The sequence below is a fragment of the Taudactylus pleione genome, unplaced genomic scaffold, assembly GCF_031769625.1.
Source record: "Taudactylus pleione unplaced genomic scaffold, aTauple2 ptg000848l, whole genome shotgun sequence".
Taxonomy (NCBI): Eukaryota; Metazoa; Chordata; class Amphibia; order Anura; family Myobatrachidae; genus Taudactylus; species Taudactylus pleione.
In genome coordinates, this window is record NW_028285250.1 from 195075 (window position 1) to 214797 (window position 19723).

General features: G+C 43.8%; 1 protein-coding gene across 1 annotated transcript in view; it reads right to left on the reverse strand.

Moving 5' to 3' along the window:
• VPS11 (VPS11 core subunit of CORVET and HOPS complexes) overlaps positions 1 to 19380 on the reverse strand; it is a 37264-nt gene extending 17884 nt beyond the window's left edge. Inside the window, exons 1-11 of the mRNA XM_088458751.1 lie at positions 19152 to 19380; positions 15850 to 15994; positions 15370 to 15505; positions 14076 to 14239; positions 11439 to 11671; positions 11090 to 11297; positions 9024 to 9175; positions 4223 to 4409; positions 2931 to 3074; positions 2429 to 2593; positions 2127 to 2288 (exon numbers count right to left, since the gene is read on the reverse strand). Coding sequence (XP_088314877.1) covers positions 2127 to 2288; positions 2429 to 2593; positions 2931 to 3074; positions 4223 to 4409; positions 9024 to 9175; positions 11090 to 11297; positions 11439 to 11671; positions 14076 to 14239; positions 15370 to 15505; positions 15850 to 15994; positions 19152 to 19303 — 1848 coding nt within the window. The 5' untranslated portion in view covers positions 19304 to 19380. The remainder of the gene's footprint in view (positions 1 to 2126; positions 2289 to 2428; positions 2594 to 2930; positions 3075 to 4222; positions 4410 to 9023; positions 9176 to 11089; positions 11298 to 11438; positions 11672 to 14075; positions 14240 to 15369; positions 15506 to 15849; positions 15995 to 19151) is intronic.
• Between the last annotated feature and the right edge of the window lie 343 nt (positions 19381 to 19723).

A 19723-nucleotide genomic window follows, 5' to 3' on the forward strand; every position in this document is an offset into this window, starting at 1 on the left:
CCCAGTGTAAAGGGATGATATGGTAAGCCTACTTACTCACTATGGGTTTTGTGAACAGACAAGTCCTATTACCTGAAAGATCGTGGAGGCATTAAAACATGCATTTAAGCGGCATGTCGGGATATCTGATGCTGTTGGGGCTATCAGATGGGCATTTTAGGGGCATGTGGGGAGGTCTGAGAGGCATATGGGGAGCTCTAAAGCATAAGTTATGATGAGACCCAGAAATGGTCAGATAAGACCCCATTTCTTTTTTTAAAGTGGAGGGTCCTTGGGACCCACATATTTTGTCACTCACCGCGATCACTGGTGTCAACAACTGTGGTGGTCAAACAAATGTTCCAGGTTTCCCTAAAGGTACATATGTTGTCATTGCAACAGAGGACGCAGTTCCCAAGAAATACAATGCTCTGTTACAAGGGCGGTTTGGGCACATTCCACTTGCTTAGCACTCCATAAAGGTAAGCATTCCCGGGCTTCAGGAAAATAGCTTAGACGTCCTCTGCAGTTTCACTAACAAAGAACTAATGGTGGGTACACACGGAACGATTGTCAACAATAACGAAATCCTGGTGTGCTGGACGAACGATATTGTTCATCCACACACCCGAAAACCACCAACTACCAACGATCGCGGATCCCTGTAGGAGAAATAACAATATCGCCCAGATTGGCCTGCTTGCATGGCTGATGGACGATATCGTTATCGTCCAGCGGGAGCGCGCATCGTTGGTTGCATACACACGGAACGATATGAACGATAAATCGTTTAATGATGTCGTTATCATTCATATCGTAACGATATATCGTTCCGTGTGTATGCACCTTAAGAGTGAGAGTTTATTATTACTCCATAAGGAATAGTGATTTAATTGATCCTCAAAAATAGTAGTCCATATTACAAATTTAAACAAACCATAAAACTTTTATTGATCATACTTTAAAGAAAAAAAAAAAACACAGTAAAATAAGCACAACATTAAAATAAATGGAAGAGTTAAATAGTTAATTAAAATTAAGGAATTCACTGTACCTTCTTTAGGATCAATTACGTATTCTATATGGAGCAATAAATTGTGTTTGGTATAAAGTTATTATTACCACTATTGGGCCTAATTGTACACAGTATAACTACTCTAATGCTGGGCATACACTGTACAATTATCTGTCAGATATCTGTCCAATCTGGCTGGTTAGAATGAAAATCTGGTAATATATGGGAGCAAATGACAGTCGAATATATTGTTTTAAACACTGGAAAACAGAGAATATTTGTTTTATTTAACCAATTTGACTGAATGACCATTTTTGTCTGTTTTCCAGTGTTTGTTCGATCATCATTAGCTCCCATACATTACCAGATTTTCATTCCAACCAGCCAGATTGGACAGATATCTGACAGATAATTGTATAGTGTATGCCCAGCATTAGGGGTATATTTACTAAAATGCAAGTTTATAGAAGTGGAGGTGTTGCCTATAGCAACCAGATTCTACTTTACATTTATATAGCACCTTTTAGAAGATAATAGCTAGAATCTGATTGGTAGCTATGGGCAACATCTTCACTTCGATAAACCCGCACTTTAGTAAATATGCCCATTAGTTCTTTGTTAATGCATCTGTTTGTGCATTACAGCAGCACCTCTCCAAATACGAACGTTTATGCAAATCTGATGATAGTTTCAGCCCCACACCTGTGCGGAGGTCACAACTTTACTTCTTGGCAGTTTCCCAGTTGCAGGTAAATCTCCAAAACTAGGAAAACAAAAAAATAAAACTGTCTAACCTGATTTTAGGACTAAAGGACAGGAAATAGGAATCGGAGGTCATATAGACCCTACAGGAGTGTCTTCTGTCCTGTCCCGACACAGGAGGAGGGGTGGATTAACCCCATAGTGTATGCTGCTATGGGGGAGGAAGAGGAAAAATAAATTAGATTAGGATGCACCTGAGAGAACAGCGTCATCCACTGATCACTTAGTATTGTGCATGTAAAGACACAAAGGCAGTTCCTGAAAAGTATAAGCATACATGAAGTGTAACTTGGGTGAACCCTTTACACCAGATTACGTCAACCAGCACCACACTGATATAAATAAGGTGACTTAATAGGACAGAACTTACTTGCGGGTCTTTCTCATGCGCCCAGTTCTGTAAACGTAACTCCAGCAAAGTGTCATAAACTCCTTGAGGGGAATCGCTCTGTACCCGTGTCATATGTTCTAGGAAGGTCTTCAGCTCACAGGGATTGTTAGCAAAAATGGGGATGAACTCCTCAGGGTTTGCCTACATGAGAAGGGGAAAAGCGGATGAATGAGTAAACGAGAGGACTTAGGGAAGCAGACAGGTTAAAAGGTAACAAAATAACATCTGTCATAGGTTTCTCCACGATACAAAAATAATACCAAAGTCATCAAGCATCTCACCCGGTTCCCTTCTCCGTGCTGAGGTAAGTCAGTGCATAGATCATTCAATAGCTGGGTTGTTTCATTGGGCACATGAGACATGAGTATTTTCCCATAACACTTCATATTACTCTCAGCTTGAAGGAATGGAAGGCGCCCAATGTATCTTAGAGCTTCTTGAAAGTTCTGTAATAGGAGGACAGACAGTCAGGAGGACTATGAAACCTAACACCAAAGCCTTGCTGCTGAGACACAGCCCAAGAATTCTCTTTCAAGATGTACATTCTAGCACCCTGCACCTGTCACAACCCGTGCAGTTCCTCTTTCTTGCCTGGGGTATCGCTCTCTGTTCTGGGGCTAATAGTGTAGTGGTCTGTAAGCTCAGCAGTTTGCTGCATTAGCCGAGTGTGCTAGAAGCACCAGAGCAGAGAGCGACACCTCAGGCAGGAAAGAAGATCTGCACGGGTTGTGACATGTGCAGGGTGCTACAATGAAAACTAAAGATTTAGGACAATGAGGTCACCTTGATGTCTTCCAGTTGAATCTTCAAGTACCATTCATGATGGGCATGCTTCTCTGCCAAGTAAAGGGCATGGGAATGGTATCCAGCTTGCCGAAGAACCTTTATGGCTATTTCCACATCAAAATGTACCTCATCTTCACTGGCCTGGTGACACAAAAATCCCCCCAAAAAATAAATTACTATTTTTGTGCAAATCTAGAAAAGAAACAAAAATCCAAGTTTTATTGTACCAGTGCAAAAATAACAATGTAAGATTATTAGAACCCATTAGCAGGATTAATGTGACAATTGGGGTGAAGAAAGGGCGGGTATCCTCATTCAGTTCCTATGATATTAGTGGCAGACCACAATGACACGAAAAAAAATACAAGTTACATTTTTTAAGCAATATGAGATGGACTGAAGAATTACTAGACATGTAATAAGCAATATGAGATAACTGAAGCACTACTAGACAAGTAATAAGCAATAGGAGATGGACTGAAGCACTAGAAACGAAATAAGCAATATGTGATGAACTGAAGCATTACTAGACACGTAATAAGCAATACGAGATGGACTGAAGCACTACTAGACACGTAATAAGCAATATGAGATGGACTGAAGCACTAGAAACGTAATTAGCAATATGAGATGGACTGAAGCACTAGAAACGTAATTAGCAATATGAGATGGACTGAAGCATTACTAGACACGTAATAAGCAATATGAGATTGAATGAAGCATTACTAGACCCGTAATAAGCAGTATGAGATGGACTGAAGCATTGCTAGACACGTAATAAGCAATATGAGATGGACTGAAGCACTACTAGACACGTAATAAGCAATATGAGATGGACTGAAGCACTAGAAACGTAATAAGCAATATGAGATGGACTGAAGCATTACTAGACACGTAATAAGCAATATGAGATTGACTGAAGCATTACTAGACATGTAATAAGCAATATGAGATGGACTGAAGCACTACTAGACACGTAATAAGCAATATGAGATGGACTGAAGCACTACTAGACACGTAATAAGCAATATGAGATGGACTGAAGCACTAGAAACGTAATAAGCAATATAAAATGAACTGAAGCATTACTAGACACGTAATAAGCAATATGAGATGGACTGAAGAATTACTAGACACGTAATAAGCAATATGAGATGAACTGAATCATTACTAGACACGCAATAAGCAATATGAGATGGACTGAAGAATTACTAGACACGCAATAAGCAATATGAGATGAACTGAATCATTACTAGACACGTAATAAGCAATAAACCAGTGTTGCTCACCTTGATGAATTCCTCCAAGCGGGCACTGTCCTTCAGCTTAGTGTAGCAGTTCAGTAGGAGAGTGGTGTGGTCTGCATTGGCTAGAGACTGGAGATGCAGAGCTTGAAGGTAGGCCGTCAAATTGTGAATCCTCTGGGCATCTAGAAATTTCCGGATGACATAGGAAGGCTCCAACTTTCCAATTGTTCTGTAGACAAAGTGGAGACAGTGAATAATGGGGAGCCATGGGAAACACAAGAACATCTAGACATGAATCAATAGGAAATGTGTGGTGTTTATGGATCAGCAAACAACGTTTATACAAAAATCCCCATCCGCTTCAGTGGTGGGACCAACCCATTTTACTCAAGGTTATGGGCTGGACATGCTGCTCAATTTCCCCCAAATAAACTGTATTCTGACCAAAACTATTCTATAGAGCAGGATAGACCGTGACGCACGTAAAAAGGAGGGGGGGTGGCTAATGTTCGGTTAGCATACAATCAACCAACCAGTTAAATATGATCAGTTTCCTACCCGAGCCTTCAAAATACTCTGAAAACCCAACTATCTCCTCTCGTAGTGCCACTTTCTAAACTTCTCCCAGCTCTGCCTTGACCCCCACTAGACTGTAAGCGGTCTAGCAAGTAGGGCTCTTTATACCCTTTGTTATCAAATCTGCATTTATTATGTCTACCATATATCATTTCTATCCCTCCCCCCTCCTTCCAAATCAGGTGGCGTGGACTCCGCAGTGCATATTTCCTTAATAGTGCATGAACTTTATGTAACAGACCAAGGCCCTCATTCAGAGCCGTACGCTCTGAGCAGAGCGCACGCTCTGAATGAGGGCCGGCCTCCATGAAAATGGAGCGTCCTCCTGGACGCTCGTATAGCTGTGGGTCACCACCCACAGGCTATACGAGCGTGCAGTTTGATGGGCGCGATGGTCGTGACCATCGAAACTGCGAGCCGGAGCCTGCGGTTGAGGTTTTCAACCGCAAGCTCCGGAGTGATTTTGGCTCTATCAGAGCCAAAATCACTCCCACTGACATCACTAGTGATGTCAGTGGGCCGGCTTCTGACGGGAGGCGTTCCCGTGGGAACGCCCCCGTCAGGGAGGCACGCCCCCGGCACGCCTACCAAAGGGGGCGTGCTGTCAATCAACATCAACAGCACGCCCCCTTTGATCAGACACAACGAGCGAAGGACTTTCCTTCGCTCGTCGCGTCTGGCGCATGCGCACGACGGAGCTCCCTCCGTCGTGCGCATGCTCAGTCCAGAACATTGACCCACTTGCGAGCGGACAGCCGCTCGCGAGTGGGTCTGAATCAGGCCCCAAGTCCCTAATGTAATAGCTTACAAGGCATCTGTACACCTAGATACAACTAAGGACGGACCTCCTACACCCAATGAATACGAAAGAGCACAATTAAATAACACACCCCTCTGCACCAGCACACATGTCCCAGACTAGGCACGACACGACAGGCCGGGCGAAACACATTGGGCACACTCCCTCATGGAATCCGGAAGCAGCACACAGGATCTGAGCATCAGCCAACAAGCTCTGTAACCTATACTGCCTGCAAGAGCTCTGCCAGAAGTGGACGCAGGAGTGAACAGGCGCTGTCCCACCACTCAGTGCCTCCGACCCGGAACCCTGTGACGGGAACCAGCGGGGAGTGCCCATACCTTCCCACAGCACCCCCAGCTTTTCCACAAAACGGACACCGAGCGATCAGCACACAAGCTCCTTCATACAGAATATATCCAGCTACACGATATGGCAAGCAGTGGGCACACCAGCTTTCATGACACCAGCTGCCACTATTAGAAGAGCATTCAATAGATGCACCCCCACAAATATATAGGACTGAACGCAGCTAACCTGTGTATCCAAGCATAACAGAGAGAACTACACAGTTCCATAAGAGGTCACCCCACTGCTGCCAATATTCCAGCTAATAGCCGGACAATACACCCAAAAATAATTTAATGTGGACTTACTATACATTTTTATTTATCACTGTATTGTGCATTTTTATGATTTTAGTATTTTTTTTATCCTGTGTGTATATTTTTACTTTATGCAAGTTTATGAACTTATAATTTTATTTATTAATGCTCATTTATTTGGCACATCAGATTATCTCACACTTACACAAAGGCAACCACACACAATTCAAAAAATACAACATCATCTACATGGAGGTAGCTATTGCACCCCATACAGACACAATTCCTCACATATTAATATTTTCTCAATTAGCAGTTAGGAAAGGTCCACAATTGTCTGAGGCTGCATCGGTTCAAACCTCCCACAGGGTCTACATCGTGATAGAAGAGCACAACACACCGCATTTGAAATTCCACTTCTCGGTTGCAAGTCTAATAGCACAGTACCCAGGGTATACCGGCAAATTATTTCAATACAGTTTGCAGGATTCATAGCACAGTACACGGGGCAGACCGGCGAACAGGCTTCCCTGTGGTAGGACTCATAGCACAGCATCCGGGGTGGATCAGCAAGTTAGCTCAATACATTCTTCCCTGTGGCAGAATGGAATGGGTATGAAATACCGGCGGCTAAGTTCAAATCCCAACTCCAAAGAACAGACAAGACAAGATCTCGACTAGGCTGGTAAGTACCCTAACCCTCCCCTCTCCCCCCCAATCCTCCTTTAGTGGTGCCTAACCCTAAGATTCCCTGGGTGGTACCTAACCCTAAATCGGGATTAAGATAGGCATTGGTATTTCGACGTCTATCTCAAGTCCCCCATCGGGTTTTAGTTATTGGGATATAGACCGGCGGCATGTAGTCCGCCGGTCTATTAACTGCATCCCGGCAGAATATAGCACAGCAAACAGGGTAGACCAGTAGATTAGCTCAATACAGGCTGCAGGTTACCTGTTGCAGGACTCATAGCACAGTACCCAGGGTAGACCAGCAATTTAGCACAATACAGGCTGCAGTCCACAGGTGCCTGTAATATGGGATTATTGGGCATACAAAAGACACACCTTCCCAAGTAAACAAATTCTGACACAATGACTTCTCTTACTGGCAGATTTTGCATTATGGCTCTCCCACACATGGGGACCTTTCAGTTATCCACCCATTGTTCCGGACTTGGATAAAATGCCAGTGTTTTAGATATCTTCTGCATAGTCCTTAAACCCTCCACAGCAAGTTCCTCATATGTTTTTAGGTGGCTTTACAGAACCCATTTCTGGAGAACTCAGCTTGGATCGCAGTTGCTAATATGCACACAATCGACCGACTGTTGCGTACTGCGCATGCATCGTAGTGCACGAACCGGCCACTGCGAACGGGACTGCGATCTCAGCATCTACACAGACCCATCGACGGAAAGTGATTGACAGAAAGTATCGTTTGTGGCTGGTGACGGGAGGATGGTCGGCAAAATGCAGGCGTGCCAGTGCGTTGGAACGCCGTTGCAGGGAGTGTATAAATTATCCACTGCAATGCCATACGCAGCCTGAGGCTATGAAGTTAGCAATGAGTAAAGTCTGACCTTGTGCAAGTGTGCATGAGGCTCCGATTGTAGCGATGTTTTCGCAGTCTTGCTAAACATTACGGATGTGTGTAAGGTAAGGTGGGCATCCTTGTGTGCTGCAGCGGCAAAGCAATCGCAATGTATTAAAATACTATCACAGTTGAACTGCGTGCGGAATCGCTATTGCAATCACAGTTACGATCAGTAGTGAATCAGGCCCTCAGTCTAGACTTCGAGTGGAAAGTATTAGTGCTGCCGTTTTAGCCAATTATCCTACCAGAAAAACTTTTGGAATACGAGAGGAAACCGGAGCACCAGGAGGAAATCCATGCAAGCACGAGAAGGTTATACAACTTCCACACAACTAGGACCATGGCGGGAATTGAACCCAAGGCCTTAGTGCTATGAGGAAGTAATGCTAACCATTACACCAACCATGCTGCCCAACCAGCCTCTCTCTTTCACAGCGCCAACTGGAAAATTGTATGTCTCTCCCAGCAGCTGTGACCTCAATGCGAGCAACAATCTCTCGCTTTAAGTTCAACGCCTATATTTCATGTAGGTTTTTTGAGTTTCACCAATATTAACTAAAATTTCTCCAATTCTCTAGCGATCATTTAGCAATTTCTTCTGTCCTTTCAAATGATATTAGATAGGCCTCAGTGTCACCCACTGGCATAAATGACCGCATCGCCTTATTATCCTGCTGCATGTGTACTGTCAGGTTCCACTGTACAGGCAACAGCTTAGTACTCCCCTCATGTATTTCAAATGAAGCAATAATGTAATTTATGGTCAGGATGTCAAACACATAAACATGCATCCATTTCTCCTTGGTGACCCTTAGCCCTAATCTAACACAATAAACCTCTCTATTAGATCAGCCATATTGTCCTAATACAGGAAATAGCTTCTTAATAAAGCCCTAATCTCCACCCCAGCTCTATCATAATCGGCTGGTGTTAAACCCTTCTCTCTTTACCGGACAGCTCCCTCCTACAGTATATCCTATATAAAACAGACTAGCCCAGGTGTACTATTTGATCTGCCTCCACCCAGAAGTCTGCCAGCAGGATTAAGAGCAGAAACTCTTCCAAACATGTGAGTAAGTCCTGTACTTTGCCACAACAACTGCAATGTGCTGACAAATCAATGATAATATGAAATTATTTGTTATACACATGTCTGAGTTCACAAAATTACCCGCTGCCTGTCACCTAAACAGTGCTAATATTCACCTCCAAAGTCAAACCATGCTGCAACAGGAGACTCTTGGGTCTGGTACCACAAAGCAGACATACCGGATATACTGTTGGATAGCGCCATCATGATCTCCTTTGCAGTATAAGTGGTCTCCATATTGGCGGAAAATCTCAGATAATCCATCGCTGTCCAGATGCTGACCTTTGGCCAGGGAAATGGCCATAACATAAACATTCTTCTTAAAGAGCATCTGTATCGACACAAAATAAACTGATACTACAGCAGAAACAAACATTTAATCTACTGTACATATTATTTATCTCCTTTCACATACACTTCTATATATAAGTGAGAAAGTGCGTCTGTCTGTTTGTCCTTTATGCACGGCCAGAGTTTTGTACCTAGCTCCACCAAATTTGGCAGGGTGGTGTAGGTTTACCAGGATTAGGTTTTTGGCTATGTTTGAAGCTCATCAGGGCCATGGGAGGTCTACATGGTGCCCACCAAGCAGGCCATGGAGTCTCAGATTTGACATTTTTGTGTAAGCAAGTTCGCACAGGATTTCTTCCAGTGCCTAAAACTACACTGATATGAAGGCACAGGCCGATATGTACCAGTGGGAAACAGGCAGAGCTCCAACGGAAGAGCAGTGAGTCGGAGGATCAACTGTCACACTGCACCTGCACTGACAGTTACTAATTTCCTCCTAGCACATTTTTTATATACCATGCTCTCGAATGTTGGTCTGCAGAGATATCCGTTCTGCAATGATTTAGGAAGCTATACTGATTAATGCCCTGTAAGTCACTCTCTACTCCTGATATACAGCATTCCAAACAGACAGAGAATACGCCTGCCCGTACTGTCATTTACTCCTAAATTCAGTTGTCAATGACTTCTGTGTTCCATGACAAAGGTTACCCCCTTTAGTATAGCACATAATGTTAGCAAACAGGCAGGGTCCTTTTCAGGATCAATGGAATGGGGATGGATAGGGATATTATATATATATATATATATATATATATATATATATAATTATATAATTTTACAAGAAATAAATAAAGAAATCTGCACTGAAGCTGGAGAGGAACAGGAAATATAACTATGTTCTAATCCCCATATAGGGAAGGAACTTAGGAGCTAATACAGAGTTGCATGAAAGACCACTCTGTGGATGGATCTTGCACTGTTTGGAACGGCGCAGGCTCTGTACCCAGGCGCCTCGCCAATTACAGCTGTAAGGGCTTAACCTGTTGGCATGATAGGATTCACATGTAGGCTAATTGAGCGAGGGAGTGAAGGCTGAATCGTGGGCTATGCAAAGCTTTATCTAAATTAAGATGGATCTCTTGCAGAAGGTACAGCATACCTCACAGGCACAAGGCCACGCACCCTGGTGTATGATGTTTTGGCGGCATGACCGCATGTCACAACCCATTTCTAGTCATGCTGATGGCTTGCCCAGTGCTCCTGGAGCTGCCGAGCAGCCCTCAGCTTCTCCCTGCACAATGCGGATGAGAGCAACATCCATTCACCACTGCTCCGGTATGCAGCGCAGCATGTGACAGAGTGCCCTCCCATCCACCCCCCATCTGTGGAACACTGCAGCCCATGGGTGGGACGGCAGAACAGTGCCCGAAAAGTGGGACTGCCCTACTGAAATCGGGACAGTTGGGAGGTATGTGGGTATAGGGCGGTGAAAGTATGTGCCGATAGTGATGATAGCTACTTCTGCAAGCGGATGGACAGATGGTGCGAACACACAGATGCGTACAACTACGATTACAGGCCAATATCCACATTTATTTCCGTGCATGCAGTGTCAGTGCGATACTCAGTGGTCAGTATATTGCTGCGGCTACACAGCAGGTCAAATAGAAAGTGAGGATCGTTCAATTTAAATATTTCAACCAAGAAGCAGTTTCATTTAAGTGTGAGATTTGGTATGAACCTTGCGCCATGTACGGCTGTGCACATTGCAGGTAAGTACGGGAAGAAAACTTTGCTCATTTTTGCTCGCACCTCTATGGTGGGGGTTCAAGTAGAATTAAGCGAGTCTTCTTCCCCAGATAACATGCGTTATACTAGCACGTGAACTCCGACACAATCTTTCCACTAACTGAATCACCCCCAAAAGCTTAAGAGACAGTAAAGTTTGTACCTCTAGTTTGGTCTGTGTGTCCTTCTCATGTAAGGCATGCAGGAGACCGTCCCTTGTCAGAACATAGAGCGATCCCCATTCTGCCAAAACATCAACCACCTCTGTCAGTACACAGCTGTATGCAATAAACTTGTTACCCAAGTCATATATGGTCAATATCTGTCTATCAACTGCGTGGCCATCTCCTGTACGCCCAGCCAAATCCGACCTGTGAATGTAAGAAAATCGGTGGTTAATGGGAAGGAAGCATCGGACAATCTCGGCAGCGTATTAATACGCATGCGGAACTGAAAACATAAAATGAACAAATATTGGTGGAACGCGTGGGGAATTCCATCTGTCGCCATACCTGTCTCTTGTTACAATAATCAAGTAACCCCGATACCAGTGAACAATCAGCTTCTGTCCTTCAAAAGCAAAGCAGGGTCCTCGTTCATCTGGCTGGTATAGATACACACATTCATTAGCGGCCACTACGAACTGCATGTCTTGGGATGGGTCAGACATTGCTGAGCAGCGTAGACCACAGCCATGAGAATCCAACTCTGTGTACGGGTAATCCTTCTGGGTCAGCTCATATGCCTGCATGGGACGCAAAAGCACATTCATTTAATAAAAAAACCATAGGAGATCACAGAACAGACTAATAGAACCCTGGTGGTCTAGAAGCTTAGCAATTGAGCATTATCAGCTAATAAATACCCCATCAGTATCTGTAGCTTCTCCAGGCATCTAAAGCTTGGACACGTTTGACATTTTGCAGACTGTTTTGACCAGTCTTCAAAGAAAATCACTGGTATGAAGCTTCATTATTCATCCCAGTGACCATGGTCTTCTTTCACACTACTCCAGCCTCAGGAGGAAGGTGCTGCTCACAGTGAAATACCTTTCTACGGGCTTGTAGGGGGGACATAGGACAAATCCTGTTAAGTATAAGGCTTGCGGTTTTGCTTACAGCCATTAATCAGCAGTCACTGCCCACTCCTATTTGTGCCATGTTTCAACCAGGCACTTGTGTCAACTGAAGGTATCAATATGGTGCCCACAATTGTAGGCGAGTAGTTGCTGCCACCACCCGAGGCTCCTTTCACCGAAGCTGGAACAGATTTATCCTTGGTGTTTTAAATAACTGCTGTAGCAACTCTTTTAGGGGTATTCAATATGGAGCGAAAAGTCATTTTTTGCGTTAATTTCGCAAAAAATGACGTCATTTTCGCTGGTTTTGGTTTTACACTGTATTCAATTTCAAAGACTTTTCGCAGGTTCGAAAAGTCTTTGAAAAAAAAAGGGGATAACTTTTCACCACTGAATAGGTGGTGAAAAAAGTGCAGAATTGGGGTTTAGGGGTGCAGGCTTAAAAAAAATAGCCTGCACCCCTGGGAATAACATTTTAAAAATAACTGTTAAAAAAAAAAGTTTAAAAAAAAAAAAAAATATGGACACCCCAAAAAATTAATTTAAATATTGGGGTGAAAAAAAAAAAAATGGGAAAAAAAAAAAAAGTGTTTAAAAATAGGGAAATAGGTTCAGGGCTATTCTGCAAGTATGCAGCAGGTGTTTTCTAGAATAGGCTATTAGCGGCAGGTGCATAGTTGCAGAATTTTTTAAAACTTACTTTAGGGACATAAAAATATGCTAGTACCCATTTTCATGTACCCCAAATTTGATGGGACCACTTAAAAAAACGAAAAAAAATAACCTGAGTGCTCTTCTGCAACACTTCTTCAATGTCGGGAAAAAACACCTGCTGCTGCTATTTAAATCCCCGACTTTCATTTGCAGGCTAAAACGGGGGTACCCATAGTGATCACCCATGTTTTTACAACTTTAGGGGGGTCCTACAATTTATTCAAGGAAAATTTCATTTTTTTACGCAGATCCCACTTCGCAGTTTGCCGTTATCGTAGCTTTTATATTGAATAATGGGAAAAAGCGGGCGCGCGCCCGATACTTTATCCCAGGAAAATCTCCGATGTGGAGCGAAAAGTCCAGCACGGACTTTTCGCTCCCATATTGAATACCCCTCTATGTTGGTTAGTCTGGCAGCACATGAACGAATACTACGGAACAGTACAGCTGGGTTGTGGGCAGTACAGCAAGGGGACAAAGTAGAGTGTCAGCCCTCATGTGCGGGGCACAGGAATGCAGCAGGTATAGGCACCTCACATGAACAGAGCAAGATCATTAGTAGTAAAGTTTATTGCTTATTAATAGCTCCTTAAAGAGCTTTTCCACTTTGAAGGTAGTGATGTTATACTTTATAATGGGTCTTTTATCCTTTATATACACCTAATGAAACACAAGCTAGCAGGAATATAACCTACTGCCTCTGATCTACCCAAGCCCTGTTACCACATTGGCAGGGTTAACAACCCTCTGCCACCCTAGCTTTATTACATTTGAGTTGGGGAACTTATCTTTAAACCTCTGTCCCAAACAATGTCATGACTTTGTCCTGGGGTCTAGCGCCATCTATGATCCAATGCAGGCACCAGTGTCTGGCAGTCAGATGCTGGGGCTACGTCTTGCTCCATGGGACCCCCAGTGGTAGTGCACCGTTAAGATTGGCTTAAATCCCTTTGTTGTACATTAAAGAGATCTGGTACTTCCGTCTTCTGATTCCCACATGGGGAATCGGGATACAGCTTCCTGAAAACCGCCGGTCCTCACTTGCTCAGTCCACGAGAACCCTGTAAGTAGCTACTGTGGGGCTCCCAGCACTGCCTGCTCCCATTCACAGCACTAATGAGCCAGTTATTGCATTATACATTCTACCACTATACACACTGCATAAAAGAAACATACCCCACAGCAACTGCAGGTATTTTCTGATGAGGGGGGAATAACACATAATTTCCTTCTCAACTGCATACTGTGAGTGTTACGTAGAACCAGTATTTAATATAAAAAGTCAGCTAGTTATTATAAGAAACCAGATCATCTTTTAGAAACAGGTCTTTTAAAAGTCACAACCTACAGTGCTTACCCGTACACTCTCTGTTGTGACCACAAAGAGGTGGGTAGTCTTGCCGGTTTGCCTGAAGGCCATGCCTGTGACAGTAAAACTTCCCTCTTGCAGAATCTGGGTCTTACTATGTCTGTCACGAGTTATATCGCCCTTAGTTAGGACAACACTTCCATCTTCAAATCCTAAGGCATGAGGGATAGAGAAAGTAAGGAAACACAAGTGTACAGTACTTCAAGGAAACGTACTTTACTGAAAAGAACATTCCTGCAAACAAAATGTGTGACAATGCACCAAGACATTATTGCAGTAACACTCTTTTGCTTATTGGGACATATTAAAGCTCTTTACGTCACCAGGCCCTGCAACTTCTGTTCTACAAAACCCTAAACATATTACTATACAACCAACAATTAGTAAAAACCCAAAAGGAAAAAGCATGGGTTTAGGCATACCAGCACAAATCCCACACACAGGACTTTTTGGATAACCTCATTTTGACACAGTACACGTCTGGTCAAACATGTTGTAGAACTCCGTGACATGGCACACGACTGAAGGTCATATAGCTTGTACTACTGTAACTTGGCACACGTCTGAAGGTCATATAGCTTGTACTACTGTGACTTGGCACACGTCTGAAGGTCATATAGCTTGTACTACTGTGACTTGGCACACGACTGAAGGTCATATAGCTTGTACTACTGTGACTTGGCACACGACTGAAGGTCATATAGCTTGTACTACTGTGACTTGGCACACGTCTGAAGGTCACAGCTTGTACTACTGTGACTTGGCACACGTCTGAAGGTCATATAGCTTGTACTACTGTGACTTGGCACACGTCTGAAGGTCATATAGCTTGTACTACTGTGACTTGGCACACGTATGAAGGTCATATAGGTTGTACTACCCTGTGCACCTCGCAGACACCAACATCACCAATTCCCCCCAATCAGTCCATATATACTAGCGCTGGGAAAACACAGACAGATTGCGCCACTTTACCAAAGCACTGAGCTACAGGGTATATATCCGATTTGGTTACATAGATCTGTGCTCAAACCAAAATGATCCAGTCGTTTGGCACTTGGTGGTCAGATGGTGCGGGGGCTTGTCACCGATAACACACACACTGACAGCTGTTATCTTATGGCCAAGGTTTTGAGAATGGCAAAATTGAATGCAGCTGCTTTTAGATGGATCCTTCTGGATGTTTTAGACTGACAGCAGTGCACAGTGCTCTTATACACAGATGAGAAAGTCCTGTGCATTGACTAGAGCCCAGAGTCTGATTTGAGCCCAAGTTACTTACCAATAGCCATGAAGTTGAGGTTTTCATGAACAGTGATGCAGGATACTATTGTTGGTTTATTGCCAGGAATGGCAGCAAAGATTCTAGTGCATAGTGGGGTACCGCCATCCCGCTTTTCCAAGTTCCAAACCTTAACCTGACAAAAATGGAAAAGCAAAAGGCTAAAATAAAAATCAAGTTACAAAGAGACAAAAATGCAGCTGGGATATGTAGTAGATCGATAAACTGTTTTTATTTTAATTTTCGGCACTCTTGTGTATCCAACTGCCAATTCCAGTTACTAAAGGATCACACACTGGTTCTGTGCAGTATGTTTGACCATGAGAAAAATGGGGTATACAAGAGATTTTCACACTGGTAATAGGCCAGTACACATCTCTGATGTGGTAAAGAATAGATTTAACATCTCTTAATGCACCAATTCAAGCGATACATTCTTACAAGAAAACAAGGGGGAAAAAAAAGAAAAAAAAAACTTACCACAGGATTCACGCCCTCCTCATCCTCTCCTACAGAAACAAGGATGTTGTGCTGTTTAAGCTGATGAAGGTGGGTGACCCGTAGTTTGTAAGCCTGGAATGAGTTGAGTTGCAGGGAACGAGGCAGGAACCAGATTTGTCCTGTCATATCTGATTCTCAGTTAAAGATGTCACTTACACACCACATCGGTGAACAATGTTAATGGTAACATTTAATGTTTTACTGATAATTCAATTAAGGTCACAAATAAAGAATGTTTTAACCCCCACCATCCCGGGCCTCATTGGGGCTTACAGAGTAAGGGGGGTTATTCCATTGTCCGCAAAAAAAATAAAATAATCACATTGACCTCGTGGCCAATTATGGAATACCGCAGGTATGCGGGCTACCGATACCCACGGAAATCACAAAGGGTTTTGAACACTGAACACCCCATGGTACGTGGAAAAAAAAAAAAAAACGTCATACCTCACAGGTGGTTTCCACGGCTCCCGGTCATTTCCCCTCCCTCCATATTTGCACTGGGGAGGGGGCTGCTGCTAGGAGATGATGTTCTCCCTGCTGCTGCCTCCGGGGGGGGGGGTCACACACACAAGGGTCACACAGACACTCACATACACACATAATAGTGTTCACTCTAGGTTCAGCGTCAGGCAGGGCGCCGGACCTAGAGAAAGGGCACTTCTGCGCGCGCCCCTTCGGCGCCCGTGTCCAAAAAGGGGGCATGGCCAATGACAAGGGGGCATGTGTTAATGACACATCCCCTTTTCGTTACTCTTGGGGGCGTGCCCGGCACTCACGGACATGTCCCCAAGCGCTGCAGTCACTGTGAATGGATGCACCGATGATTTCCCCACCTGTGGGACACTGCGGCCCGCGGGAGGGCCGCTGCCCACAGGCTGTTTCAGCGGGGCGCTGCACCGGAGGATAGGGTGCTTTCTGCCCTTTAGAAGTACGGCAGGGCGTGGCGCCCTGCTGAAACAGCCTAGTGGGAACGCTAACATAACATACTTACACCCACGCTGCTGCAGGAGACTGGGTCCTGACGCTGGAGAGAGAAGACAGCGCTTCGGAAGGTGAGCATTTACTGACTTATTAAGCTAATTGGGAACTTCTATTTGCTTAATTAGTCATTAGGAGGGGTGCCACCTGGGTCCCAGAGCATTTCCCAACCATTTTTTCCAAAAATATGGACTTTAGGATAAATTGGCCGTTCTCCGTAGGTGCTAAAAAAAAAAAAAAAAAACATCGAGGAGCTCAAAACACATCACACCTAATTGAATATCAAATATTCCGCACCTGCAGGAAGAACCTCGCGGGATTTTTGCTATTTTCGCACCTAATTGAATACCCCCTTAAGTCTCAAAAACAAACATAAACCTACAAGAATGTTTTTGGACTGTGGGAGGAAATTGGATAAACTTAGGGAAACCGAAGTACACTTGGGAAGAACATGTAAACTCAACTCCGGGAGTGCCCTGGTCAGAACAGAACCCATGACCCTGACACTGTGAGGCAGCATTGATGAGGTTGCAGTTAGTAAATAAGGTCGTAATAGTGCTGCCACATATTGTATCTAACAGGGATAATTAAACTTTTGCAATGACAAAAAAAAGATAAAGTGACTGAGAACATTACAAGAGAATTGGCTCCTGTTAAAGCTACCCAATATCAACACACTCCAGGACAATACATAAATCATCTACAAACCAATCAAATTGCCTTGCCTCTTATTCAAACACTGGTAACTAGGGACAGCGCCTCTGGACACTTTTTTACAATGTGTCATTCACTCAGTCTCATTAAGGTACCAGTTTATTGGCACTGATCAGATGCTCAAACAGCTGATGACTTATCCCAGGGTCCTGGTAGCTGGACACACACACACACACACACCATTCTTGCCTCTGCTAAGCAACAAATTCACCATCCTCCTATTTGATACCAAACATGGTGCCCAAACTGGACAAAGTTACGTGATTGGCTGAATACCAGCGTTCCCAGGGACTGTTAGTGTGTTCGAAAGATAGCCACAGACCGTACATGCCTGTGGCGGTCATCAGTCGGCTGCATTTATCAGCATGCCAGATAATCTGGTTTTGGTTTGGTCATTACTGGGTAACACTGGATAATTTGACATACGGTAATGCCCAACATGAGCAGCGACACTGCAGACCGTCTGCCTGGCATAATACTACACATACGATAGTGGTATGGTTGGCTAATCTGGCTCATGGTTACCTACACACAATATTGTTAACAATGCAATAAGAAACAAATAGCCTTTTATCTGAACGATGGCAGGTTCGCACCACAAAAAGCCACATTTTCTAGCTTATTCAGCCACCACGCTACGCAATGCAATGTTATATTTAGGACTTCATTTCACACAGGACTTTCTGTTCAATTTAATCAAAATCTAATAAGTAACAACCATAAGAATTCATTATTACATTAGTCTGTGTTTATCTGGGAGAGTAATGACAGACACACAGTAAGCAAATCACTGACAAATAAAACATAACAAACCTCGGGCAAAAACAGCTAAATGACAAATGAAGCACAAAGGGCGGTATTCAATTGTTTTGGCCCCTCCTCGTGCCCGACAGAGCTATTCAATTGTTGCTCCTGTCGGGCGCGAACAGCTGCTGGCACCGGCTTTCAGCTGGCAAAAGCGCAAAAAGATTACCCGTTTGTCTACCCAAAGAGGCAATTTTCACGATCCCGCCCAACACTTTGGTCGGGTGTAGCCGTTTTATGCGGCTAAACCCGACCTCCTTGGGTGCGAACGACATGAAGATTGTCATCAATTGAATAGGGTCCCGCGATCTCCCGTCACTTTAGACGGGAGATCAGGCAAACTAAAACAACTGAATACCGCCCAAAGAAACAGTTTCTCTAATATATATATATATATATATATATAGATAGATAGATACCTCACATGTAGCATGGGAGCTTGTGAAGGATCGGCACACCAGAAGTACACTCCAACGTTTCAGAGTTTAATTCTTTCTTCAGGGAAAGAATTCAATTCTGAAAAGTTGGAACTTACCTTTGGTGTGTTACATGTGGGATAATAAAATTTCATGCATATGGGCACCTGGGCAAGTAATACAAAAGTTGGCATGCCTTACATAGTGTGTGTGTGTGTGTGTGTATATATATATATATATATATATATATACACACACAGTCAGTTCCAACACGCTCCTATCACTAGTAGCATAATGCATTGCTATGATCAGTTTATTATAGTTACTCAGCATATTACAGAATCCCATGACAGACATGAGCCAAGGATATCACCAAAGAGCAGGCTGCCCCGGCCGGAGTCGCAGACGGTCAGCCCAGACGGCAAGGGCAGAGTCAGGGGCTTTCCCCCCTCCCCCGGCAGCCGCACGGACTCTTTCTCAAAGAAAGCGAAGCGCCGCCACTGCAGAAAGGCCGCCATCTTTGCCTCTCTTCCGTAGAGACACAGCGAGTTCACGTGACTCCGGGATCATAACACGTGACGGACCTAGCTGTCAGAACACCTTCCTGCCGACCTATCCACTGCTACCATTTGGGATACAGGAAGCTATAATACTGGCGGCCATATTTTCTGTGGGCAAATTGCCCAATTATTGAGAGTAGAAATATAATTGTGTTAGAGATGATTATCATAACAAAGGATATTTTTTTTGTCATTACAACTGTTTTTTTCCAGCAAATATGTGAAAATCATCAGTATTACAGTGACCAAGCAAAGTGTTTAATAACAACCTTAGGAAGCCATTCAGTTCTGCACAATGACTTGCGTTTCAACCATTTTTTGCCAGCACCTCACATACACCAACACCGCAGAAGTTTCCTTACACGCCATAGAGAAAAT